The 12,302-nt window shown below is 44.6% G+C and overlaps 1 protein-coding gene across 3 annotated transcripts in view; it reads right to left on the bottom strand.

Annotated features, from left to right (window-relative positions):
• The window catches only part of LOC126090309 (uncharacterized), a 107,262-nt gene that overhangs the window by 71,475 nt on the left and 23,485 nt on the right, over positions 1-12,302 (bottom strand). The window contains exons 3-7 of one of the 3 annotated variants that reach the window (XM_049906977.1): positions 12,109-12,258; positions 10,812-10,972; positions 10,443-10,592; positions 7,786-7,870; positions 3,574-3,788 (exon numbers count right to left, since the gene is read on the bottom strand). In XM_049906977.1, coding sequence (XP_049762934.1) covers positions 3,574-3,788; positions 7,786-7,870; positions 10,443-10,592; positions 10,812-10,972; positions 12,109-12,258 — 761 coding nt within the window. The remainder of the gene's footprint in view (positions 1-3,573; positions 3,789-7,785; positions 7,871-10,442; positions 10,593-10,811; positions 10,973-12,108; positions 12,259-12,302) is intronic. The other 2 variants (XM_049906978.1, XM_049906979.1) reach the window with 2 other exon arrangements.

The following is a 12,302-nucleotide window of genomic DNA, read 5'->3' as shown; positions in this document are numbered from 1 at the left end:
TTGAGGCAAACTAGATCCGCTTGGTGGAAGACGTCTAGCAATAGAGAGCCACGTGGACAAGGATGAGGAGATCCCCAAAGCGGGTGGTGGGCATTGAAGTCCCCAACCAGCAAATAGGGGGGTGGAAGCTGACCAAGAAGATGAAGGAGATCAGCTCGTGCCATTGGTGTGGATGATGGAATGTATACAGTACAAAGAGAGAACGTGTATCCAGAAAGGGAAAGACGGACGGCGACAGCTTGGAAGGAACTGTTTAAGGGGATTGGGTGATAATGGAGAGTATCATGGAGAAGAATCATGAGTCCTCCATGGGCTGGAGTGCCTTCAACAGAGGGGAGGTCATATCGGACGGACTGAAAGTGAGGGAGAACAAAGCGGTCATGGGGACGCAGCTTTGTTTCCTGAAGACAGAAGATGACCGGCGAGTAGGAGCGTAAGAGGACCGACAATTCATCCCGATTGGCTCGAATGCCGCGGATATTCCAGTGGATAATGGACATGGGGTGAAAAGAAAATGGAGGAATGTGACCAAAGTTGCTGTCAACTCAAAGACTGCTCGGAGCTAGCAACCGACAGCATGGAATGGCATTCAGCCGAAGGCAGAAGATCCTGATCCATAGGTTGGTCAGGAGCAGTCCCTGCCACCAGCGATCGGCCGGTTGACCGGCCACCAGCAGTGCGCCTCGGCGACACAGAAGATGGCCGAGGGCGATTTCCGCCAGGTGGTGCTGTAGAGGGGGCACGCCTTGGCGGAGAAGGAGAGGAACTGGGTTTCTTTGTAGCCTTCTTGGAAGAATGTGGTTTAGATGAAGAAGGAACCGATGGTTGTGAAGTTGCGGTACGTAAAAACTCTTCACGAGTATGCTCTTTTTTCGAAGACTTGGCGGCCGACTTTTGGGCTCGAGATGTAGCAGAACCCGACGAAGGGTGAGCCATAGAGTGGGCAGGCGAAAGTGGTGAGGTTGAACGAGCGATCTTTGCGCTGGCCGATCTGACGACCGTGGTACTAAAGGTGAGGTCGCAAGTCTGCGTGGCCGCCTCCTTTGTTGGCCGAGGAGAAGCAAGGACAGTGCTGTATTTTCCTGTCTGAGGCACGGTGGGCTTGCGACTGGCGAATAATTTTCGAGCAGCAAAGGTCGACACCTTTTCCTTCACCCTTATTTCCTGGATGAGCTTCTCGTCCTTAAAAACGGGGCAATCTCGAGAGGAAGCAGCAGGGTCACCCATACAGTTGATGCAGCGAGGGGATGGAGGTGGACAAGCACCCTCATGGGCATCCTTGCCACACGTAACACATTTGGCTGGATTGGAACAGGACTGGCTGGTGTGATTGAACCGCTGACATCGATAGCAACGCGTAGGGTTTGGGACGGAAGGGCGAACGGAAATTATCTCATAGCCTGCTTTGATTTTCGATGGGAGTTGAACTGTGTCAAATGTCAAGAAGACAGTGCGGGTTGGAATGATGTTTGTGTCAACCCGTTTCATTACTCTATGAACTGCCGTTACGCCCTGGTCAGACAGATAGTGCTGAATTTCTTCGTCAGACAATCCATCGAGGGAGCGTGTATAAACGACTCCACGCGAGGAATTTAAGGTACGGTGCGGTTCCACCCGGACAGGGAAGGTGTGGAGCAGAGAAGTACGCAGCAATTTTTGTGCCTGGAGGGCACTGTGTGTTTCTAACAACAGGGTGCCATTCCGTAATCTGGAACAAGACTTTACAGGACTTGCTATTGCATCGACACCTTTCTGAATAATGAAAGGGTTGACCGTGGAGAAGTCGTGACCTTCATCAGACCGAGAAACAACAAGGAACTGTGGCAACGATGGAAGAATCGTCTGTGGCTGAGACTCAGTATACTTACGTTTGTGAGCAGACTTAGTGGAAGGTGAGGAAACCATTGCGGAAGAATCCCCCATGATTACCGGCGTCTCCGATGGCGCGCTCCTCCCTTGTGGGGGCCCTCTCTGAGGGCACTCCCGCCTTAGGTGATTGTTCACACCTCAGGTCACACCTTCCAACAAACGGACGGAGGGACCAATCGGCATTTTCGGAAGGTATCAGCTCGGGTAATCACCCCTCCCTGGGCCTGGCCGTTACCAGGGGGTACGTACGTGTCCTACCTGTCTACCCGGGGCGGGGAATTACGCGTTACCCCGTCACCGGCTACGCACGAAGGGCGTGGGTCGGCCTTCAGACACGCACAGGGAGGAAGAAAGAGACAGGGAAAGGAAGGAAGAGAGGTCTCAAACGCCGCAGCGGAGAAAAGGGAAAGAGAAGAGGTAAGGAAAAGAGAAGGACAAAGGAAGGAAGAAGACAGAGAAGGACAAAGGAAGGAAGAAGACATAAAAGCAAGGAAGGCAAAGAATGCAGTACATTTACGAGCGTCCGTCTCCGGACGTAGGCACAAACCATACTCCCAGATGGGGAGAAAGGGAAGGAAAGAGCCAGAGGTGAGGGGAGGAGGGGCGAAGATAGGGATGGGGAAGGATGCGGAATGGGAAGGTATGCAGCCCTGAAAGGAAGGAAGGCCACATTAGCTCGGGGTCCCGTGCTCGCTACGCACGTATCCACAAAAGAGTTGTGGACCCCCTGGGGGGGGGGGGGGGGGGGGGGGGCGCACAGGTTGCCATGTGTACATGACAAAGCTGTCAAATACTAAATGGCCACTCTTCTTGGACACATTGGACACTACTGCAATGCTCAATACAATGAAGAAGTGAGGCCACCATTTAGAATTTGATAGCTGTAATATAGCTACACACGACAGTCTGTGTACAATAGATATCTACAACAATTTTAACATTATAATGATTCATGCCCTATTTGTTTACATGTTCCGTAACCAATACCCACTTCATCTGCAAGGTCTTGAATGGTTCGACGTCGATCCGCATGAACCAGCTGTTGAAGTTTGACAACAATGTCTGATATTGTGCGGCTAACGGGCCTTCCAGTACGAGCATCATCTTCGACATCTGTACGGCCAGTCCTGAACCAAGCATGCCACTCAAACACGTGCGTACGGCTCATGCTCTGTCCCCCAAACACTTGTTGAATCATTGCAAGGGTCTCTGTAGCACTTTTCCTGAGATTCGCACAGAATCTGATACACACACACACACACACACACACACACACACACACACACACACACACACACACACACACACACACACACTGTTCTGTTCACGGAAACATCGTAAAATTTCCACACACCAAACACAGATTACTACGGAAATTACTGTGGACGCGCAACATGTCCTCCCAGCTGAATGCCACTCAGCACACTGACTCATCAGATATGCAGCTCTCGCCACCCAGCAGTGCAAAGATCTACTACTCCTACTTTCCAGATGGCAGCATCAGTCCCAAAAATTTTGGATTCCACCTCATATTTCTTTCCTTAGATGACAGTCTGGGTCTGAAGTTACTGATCTGATGTGATAGAGACTGAACACAGGAATCAAATGTGTGGGATATCTGTCTTCTCTGTTAGCTCTTGATGTATTACTGAGAGCAAAGGACACAAAATACAAAACAAATCAATACAATTCATAGTCACTTACTGGAATCCTGTGAATCTCCACTGAATCCAGGTATGGGTGGCGTCATGTAAGGAAGATCTTGATTGGCATGAATATGGCCCATTATTGCTGGAGCAGCTGGAATCTCATGAGAAGCTTGCTCCACTGGTGGAGGATTCAATGAGACAGCTCGTCGAGTCCGAGGTGGTGGAATTGGTTCACACTCTATTTGTGCTGGAGGTACTGATGAAGCATTTCTAGATAATAAAGTTGAAGTCTTGGATCAATTTTCTGCACTTCTGTAATTACTGTGGCTACACAAACACTGTAATGCCACTTTCACTTTAGTGATGCAATTACTTAACATTGAAAGAGAATGATATACGGCATAAAAATGTTGCTAAATTATTGGAAATTACTAATGCAAAATGAAAGTGGTAAGAACTTTAAATATATATTTTCTTATATTAAAAAGAAAGATGATGAGACTTACCAAACAAAAGTGCTGGCAGGTCGATAGACACACAAACAAACACAAACATACACACAAAATCCTAGCTTTCGCAACCAACGGTTGCCTCGTCAGGAAAGAGGGAAGGAGAAGGAAAGACAAAAGGATATGGGTTTTAAGGGAGAGGGTAAGGAGTCATTCCAATCCCGGGAGCGGAAAGACTTACCTTAGGGGGAAAAAAGGACAGGTATACACTCGCACACACACACACATATCCATCCACACATACACAGACACAAGCAGACATTTGTAAAGGCAAAGAGTTTCGTCAGAGATGTCAGTCGGGACGGAAGTACAGAGGCAAAGATGATGTTGAAAGACAGGTGAGGTATGAGCGGCGGCAGATTGAAATTAGAAATTAGCGGAGATTGAGGCCTGGTGGATAGCGAGAAGAGAGGATATGCTGAAGGGCAAGTTCCCATCTCCGGAGTTCTGACAGGTTGGTGTTAGTGGGAAGTATCCAGATAACCCGGACGGTGTAACACTGTGCCAAGATGTGCTGGCCGTGCACCAAGGCATGTTTAGCCACAGGGTGATACTCATTGCCAACAAACACTGTCTGCCAGTGTCCATTCATGCGAATGGACAGTTTCTTGCTGGTCATTCCCACATAGAACGCTTCAGTGTAGGCAGGTCAGTTGGTAAATCACGTGGGTGCTTTCACACGTGGCTCTGCCTTTGATCGTGTACACCTTCCGGGTTACAGGACTGGAATAGGTGGTGGTGGGAGGGTGCATGGGACAGGTTTTACACCGGGGGCGGTTACAGGGGTAGGAGCCAGAGGGTAGGGAAGGTGGTTTGGGGATTTCATAGGGATGAACTAAGAGGTTACGAAGGTTAGGTGGACGGCGGAAAGACACTCTTGGTGGAGTGGGGAGGATTTCATGAAGGATGGATCTCATTTCAGGGCAGGATTTGAGGAAGTCGTATCCCTGCTGGAGAGCCACATTCAGAATCTGATCCAGTCCCGGAAAGTATCCTGTCACAAGTGGGGCACTTTTGGGGTTCTTCTGTGGAAGGTTCCGGGTTTGAGGAGATGAGGAAGTGGCTCTGGTTATTTGCTTCTGTACCAGGTCGGGAGGGTAGTTACGGGATGCAAAAGCTGTTTTCAGGTTGTTGGTGTAATGGTTCAAGGATTCCGGACTGGAGCAGATTCGTTTGCCACGAAGACCTAGGCTGTAGGGAAGGGACCGTTTGATGTGGAATGGGTGGCAGCTGTCATAATGGAGGTACTGTTGCTTGTTGGTGGGTTTGATGTGGACGGACGTGTGAAGCTGGCCATTGGACAGGTGGAGGTCAACGTCAAGGAAAGTGGCATGGGATTTAGAGTAGGACCATGTGAATCTGATGGAACCAAAGGAGTTGAGGTTGGAGAGGAAATTCTGGAGTTCTTCTTCACTGTGAGTCCAGATCATGAAAATGTCATCAATAAATCTGTACCAAACTTTGGGTTGGCAGGCCTGGGTAACCAAGAAGGCTTCCTCTAAGCGACCCATGAATAGGTTGGCGTACGAGGGGGCCATCCTGGTACCCATGGCTGTTCCCTTTAATTGTTGGTATGTCTGGCCTTCAAAAGTGAAGAAGTTGTGGGTCAGGATGAAGCTGGCTAAGGTAATGAGGAAAGAGGTTTTAGGTAGGGCGGCAGGTGATCGGCGTGAAAGGAAGTGCTCCATCGCAGCGAGGCCCTGGACATGCGGAATATTTGTGTATAAGGAAGTGGCATCAATGGTTACAAGGATGGTTTCCGGGGGTAACAGACTGGGTAGGGATTCCAGGCGTTCGAGAAAGTGGTTGGTGTCTTTGATGAAGGATGGGAGACTGCATGTAATGGGTTGAAGGTGTTGATCTACGTAGGCAGAGATGCGTTCTGTGGGGGCTTGGTAACCAGCTACAATGGGACGGCCGGGATGATTGGGTTTGTGAATTTTGGGAAGAAGGTAGAAGGTAGGGGTGCGGGGTGTTGGTGGGGTCAGGAGGTTGATGGAGTCAGGTGAAAGGTTTTGTAGGGGGCCTAAGGTTCTGAGGATTCCTTGAAGCTCCGCCTGGACATCAGGAATGGGATTACCATGGCAAACTTTGTAAGTAGTGTTGTCTGAAAGCTGACGCAGTCCCTCAGCCACATACTCCCGACGATCAAGTACCACAGTCGTGGAACTCTTGTCCGCCGGAAGAATGACGATGGATTGGTCAGCCTTCAGATCACGGATAGCCTGGGCTTCAGCAGTGGTGATGTTGGGAGTAGGATTAAGGTTTTTTAAGAAGGATTGGGAGGCAAGGCTGGAAGTCAGAAATTCCTGGAAGGTTAGGAGAGGGTGATTTTGAGGAAGAGGAGGTGGGTCCCGCTGTGACGGAGGACGGAACTGTTCCAGGCATGGTTCAATTTGGATAGTATCTTGGGGAGTTGGATCATTAGGAGTAGGATTAGGATCATTTTTCTTCGTGGCAAAGTGATATTTCCAGCAGAGAGTACGGGTGTAGGACAGTAAATCTTTGACAAGGGCTGTTTGGTTAAATCTGGGAGTGGGGCTGAAGGTGAGGCCTTTGGATAGGACAGAGGTTTCGGATTGGGAGAGAGGTTTGGAGGAGAGGTTAACTACTACACCCCATGTTGTGGTTCCAGATTGTGTTGATTGGAATTTTGAGGTTTTGGAGGGAGTGGAGCTGGAAGTGGGAGATTGAGTAGATGGGAGAGACTGGGTTTGTGTGCAATGAGAGGAGGTTGAGGTTTGCTGGAAAGGTTGTGAAGGGTGAGTGAGTTGCCTTTCCGGAGGTGGGAAACCAGGAGATTGGATAGTTTTTTAAGGTGGAGGGTGGCATGCTGTTCTAATTTGCGGTTGGCCTGTAGGAGGATGCTCTGAACAACCGGTGTGGATGTGGGAGAGGAGTTGATGGGTGTGTTGATTGGCTGAGTGGATGTGTAAGTGAAGGATTAGGTGGGTGAGGGCAATGGATTGTTCGGTTTGGAACTGGTATAGGGACTGATGGAAAGAAGGGTTGCAGCCAGAGATGGGAACTTTAAGTGTGAGGCCTTTGGGGGTGATGCCAAATGTCAGACAAGCCTGAGAAAATAAAATATGGGAGTGTAATCTGGCTAGGGCGAAGGCATGTTTGCGGAGGGAATGTATTTACCTCCTCCTAACTTAGAGAGTACATCATCTGATTATAGAGAATCTCCAGTGGGAAAGGGAATCCAAAGCATGAGTACATTTTCATAATTCAAATACATACAGCAGTGCAAGAAATAAATAATCTTCAATCTCAGAACAAAACCTAAGGACAACTGGGAATTGAACACTAAACCCACAGATTTGTGGTCTTACTTTTGAGGCATCATAATACACAAAATCCATTTATATAATTAAATAATGGCAGCGAATATCACACCATGTTAAAAAAGTCTCAGTGTACACAAATAAATCAGTATCTCATGACACAAACTTTTGGACAAAAATATTTAGCAAACAGGTCACTTCACCTTCTTCTGTGCTGTCATGGCTTCCATGCCCCCAGCTTTCCCATTCTTTTATGCAGTAGTGGAAGGTGGTAAGTGATTTGTGAATTAAATGAAACAAAGGGACAATAGAACAATTGCCTGCAAATCTATAATAAATTACTGAAAGAATATATTTTGATACAGAATAGACAATTACACCTTTGTTATCTGACTGTTTTGTGGTTTTGAGAGTAGCTTAAAGTTGCTTGTAGCAATGCTATATACCCTACAAAAATTAATATTGCTGTACCTCACATGCTCCTCATGCCTTAATTCCACTGCACGTCCTGATGTATTTTGAACAGAGGATCCAACTTGAGCATAAGGATGTTCATCTAGAACAAATAATTGTGAAATATACATTAGCAGTCTGTCAAAAACTACATACAAGGAATTAAAAAGCTGATAATTTTCCTAAGACATACTTCGAAAAAAATGCAAACAACTTAAAAATATATACAAGGTGCACTGAAAAAGTCAATTAATGACCTCAGAAAATAAAGAAAACAGGAATTACAAATGAAATACTATTACTGTCTTTCAAAATAATCACTATTATCTACAACGCATTTCTGACTTCAGTTGTAAAGCACTGGAAAATATCAGTAAATACTACTTGTGGAATCGCTTGAAGCATAAGCCTTTCATGGCTAATTTAAGGCAGGGACACAAAAAAGTCTGCCGGCGCCAAATCTGGAAGGAGGGTGTCTAACAACAGCCACCTCGATTTGCGTGAGGAAGTTGAGCATGCAGACGTTGCAGATATCCTGCTACACATGACCACAACACTTTGGACAATCTTTCAAGAAGTGGTTACTTCTTTTATTTTCTGAGACCATTCAACGAACTTTTCAGATGAACCTTGTATGTATATGCACTCTGTGAATTGACTTTATGTATGAAAAACCATGGTACTTGAGAAAAAGGATAATACTCTGCTCCGAGAGAAAAACTGCATGAGTATTAAAGTGTTGCCAATAATTTTCATTCATTATAGTCTTGCATTAACAAAAGCTCTGAATTCTACAGTGAAATCACAAGGTTTTACTAATAAGCACAGGCTAATGGAACGTTCAAGTGGAATACAAAGAATGGAAGGAATAGACATAACAACTCACCATATAACTGAGGCACTGAGCAGTCAAGAGCCAAGTAAAAAGATTTGAAACATTACTTAGTCTTCACAAAATGTCATTCATCAGCTCTCCGCTAACTTGTGTCCCACCCACACCTCCATTCCCCTCCATGTACACCCACTCTCTGCTCCTCACAATGTCCCTCTTCCTCAGTCCTGATCCCTTCCAATCTAGTTAGTCACTTCATTGTGTCCCACACACAATCTCACAGGTGACACATTACTATCCCATCCCCTTGTTGCTTCTCCCTGCCCGCCATCAGCCACACGTCTCTATCACCCTTCCTCCCCATCCCTGCCTCTTTTGTGTCCTCTCACCCTCTTCACCTGACAAGGCACTTCATTCTAGTCAAATGGCAGCACCAATACAATGTAATCAGCCACAACCATGCAGATAGCTAAAGTGCGCGTCATTTATGACGGCGGCCAAGTTTAGGATCGTTCTGCGCATGTAATGTCACAAAACACAGTCAGCCAATGAACAGAGAACAATGTTGCCAGAGCTCAACTGCAGTGCAGGGCACGGACGAGTGTCTTCAGTTTTAGAAATGTTCAGTCATAAATAAAGTAATTGAACAAAAGCAATGTATTGATAGCAGACTTTCTTTTATAGAAAGTTTGGAAAAAGCATTTTCATACCAATTGCTTCATATTCTATTAATTAATTAAACCAAACAAGCAATAAGCCTCCTAATTCAGGCGTTAGCAAGGAAAGGTGTCTGTATCATTCTCACCAACTGCTTTTTCGCAATAAAGAACAGCGGTAATTGTTTATTTCCTATTGTACTTCGACCAAACGTGAGTAATTCGTAGTCATATTAACAGTGTTTGTCGGTATTTTGCATGATATTTTAAAGTCCTCCAGGAGAGCTATTAAATGACGAGCTGCGTTAGCATAATGGAAAAGCGTATGGCTGCCAAGCGAAAGGTTCCGAGTTCACACCTTGTTCGGTGCTTAATATTTTCTTTATTTAAAAACAATATTGAAGTGTCTTAATTCATGAATTTTATTCATTTGAATGTAATTTTTTGAAATTTCTAGTGGCAACTAAAATTAACCATACGGAAAGTATACGCTATGGACTTTTACCTCTGCAAACTCTTCAAAATTTCGTGCAATGGTTTACTACATCTAACGTTGCACAATAACTGCGTTGAACATCGAAACAAAATTAAGTCATTTCTGGGGAGAAGGTATCAGTCAAGAGGATGTGTAAAAATCAAATTTTTGGGCCAAATAGTTTTTGTGAAATCGAAAGATAAAGTGTGTCAAAGCAGTCGAAACACTATGTGTCTGCACAGGCAAGCAGTGCAATGATGACAAAATCACACACATCGCGGAATGCGGGGAGCATGTCTCTGTAGCAGCGAAAGGGTTAATGCGGCCGTGGTGGCTTTACTTCGAAAACTGCGCGCTCCCCTCTAAACGTAAGTTTGCCAATTATACTATGGCGCTGCTTCTCTTGGCGCGTACAACTGGCAACGCAGCAATCTCCCGCATCTGGGTAGGCATGCGCAAACCACCAAGATAAAAGAATTGAACTATAGTGCTCTCTCTCTCTCTCTCTCTCTCTCTCTCTCTCTCTCTCTCTCTCTCCCCCCCCCTTTTTTCTGTCTTGTTTCTGTGTTTATTGACTACTCAGCTCCTGAACTACATTATTTACATAGGTTATTAGTTTTCTTCTGTCTTTTGATTCTCTCCATCACATCTACATACAATGAGAGTATGTAAACCACCAATCATATAATTGAGCTCATATTAGTGAACATACTTGATTTCAACTTGTCATAAGGATGCTCCGACTTCACAGTTGCATAGGATGGAAATGAGTCTGCTGGCTGCAGGTTTCTCTCTGCAGTTTCTGCTAAGGTTTCTTGCTGTGAAGTGGTAGGTGCATCATTTTGTGGCAGTGGTCGAGCTACTGGGAAATATCATGATTTATTAGTACTAAAAATATTCCAATTATTATAAAGGACAGATAATTATTGTGTAAATAATCTCCATAAATATTAACTCATTTCATTATTTAAAATAGATAAGTTAAGGAGCATAAGAATACATAAACAAACATCAACTTAGTTGCTTTTCTGTTAGATCAAAGAGACTTGAGCTCCCAAATAGCAAACTGAAAATTACTCACAGAGTGGGTGGGTCACATTCTTATTTTCTCCAACTGTAGCATAAAGCTCCGAACTCGTATCACCATTTGGTTCTTGCTCCCAAAGAGGCAATCTGCTCTCCACCTGTGACCTATCCGAGTCAACAGGAATGTCTGGTAGGCTTCTATTTGCGCTAGCAGGTCTGTAAGATATTTAAAATGTCTATGTATCAATATTGTTCTCTACAGAAAGAATTATTTCATCAAAAAATACCAACTAATAAGCAGTATTCTGTTTGTCATGCTCAACAATTCTAAGGTAGCACTTTCATAACACATAAAATGTTTGAGCACTAAGCTCTTAAGATCAAAGAAATGAATTAAGTATGAATTAATACGATAGTAAAAAATACTGGGGTTATGTTACATACAATATGAAAACGGCCAAAAAATTTTAGTGCTGGTATTGAATAGTACCTAGGTACATAAGCAAGATAGTGAACATTCGTGTGTGTGTGTGTGTGTGTGTGTGTGTGTGTGTGTGTGTGTGTGTGTGTGTTTTGGGAAAGAAGTTGGGGAAGGATAAAAGGGGAGGCAGTGCTCTCACAGAAAATTGAAAAATTGACAGTGCTTGTCTTCATCATTCCATGCAAGTTCATTATAATAAGTGGTTTTCTGTCATTTTGGGTCACCTCATCAATTAACAAGCACACGCAACCATATATAGCTTCATTATCCTTCTGATACCAAGCAATGGCCCAAAAGTGAAAGAAAGGCAAAGGGAATTCAAATGATCAACCATGGTTGTTTTCATGATATAACCCCCCGACACACACACACACACACACACACACACACACACACACACACACACACACAAGCATTATGTAGAGACAGAATTCTCTCTTGAGGCTGTTTGAGGACATTAACTGAAATAATAACATAGGGGTCAATCTGCCAGTTTCAGTATTTACTGTTGATCATGGTTTACCTGTTCCACTTAAAGGGTGTAACTGGTAACAAACTGCTGGCATTTAAACTGTTTTACCCAACCATCTCACTACATCTGCAGCCTGTGTACTTGCCAATATCTGCAGGGAACCTCACTTCTGAGATTCTTTAATTTTTCTCAAAATTTAACATACTAATAAAACAAAAAGTCTGAGCCACTGATTTGGTCTCAGGATCATGTTATGAACAGACAGAAAAGTGAAAGATGCATAGAAGACAAGAGTGTACAATATATTACTTATAACAAAAAGTAACATCACATCTTCAGTCAATAACATTCACACTACCAAAATAATTTCATAACATGCAGATCTACAACAAAATCTACCTTCTACTTATATCATTAGAATCTGTAACTGGTGTAGTGCTTCGAACAGTTACTGTGGTGTCATTGAGTTCACTTGGCTGGTGATTATGGTTTAAGTTTTCTTCTGGATTTGTTATTTTCACAACACCATCAAGGCCCAGTAACTCATTCCTAGGACAGCAAAACATAAAAACAAATCACAGAAAAAGCTAATG

This window comes from Schistocerca cancellata, chromosome 1, assembly GCF_023864275.1.
Source record: "Schistocerca cancellata isolate TAMUIC-IGC-003103 chromosome 1, iqSchCanc2.1, whole genome shotgun sequence".
In the NCBI taxonomy this organism is placed as follows: domain Eukaryota; kingdom Metazoa; phylum Arthropoda; class Insecta; order Orthoptera; family Acrididae; genus Schistocerca; species Schistocerca cancellata.
This window is presented reverse-complemented; position numbering and strand designations above follow the sequence as displayed.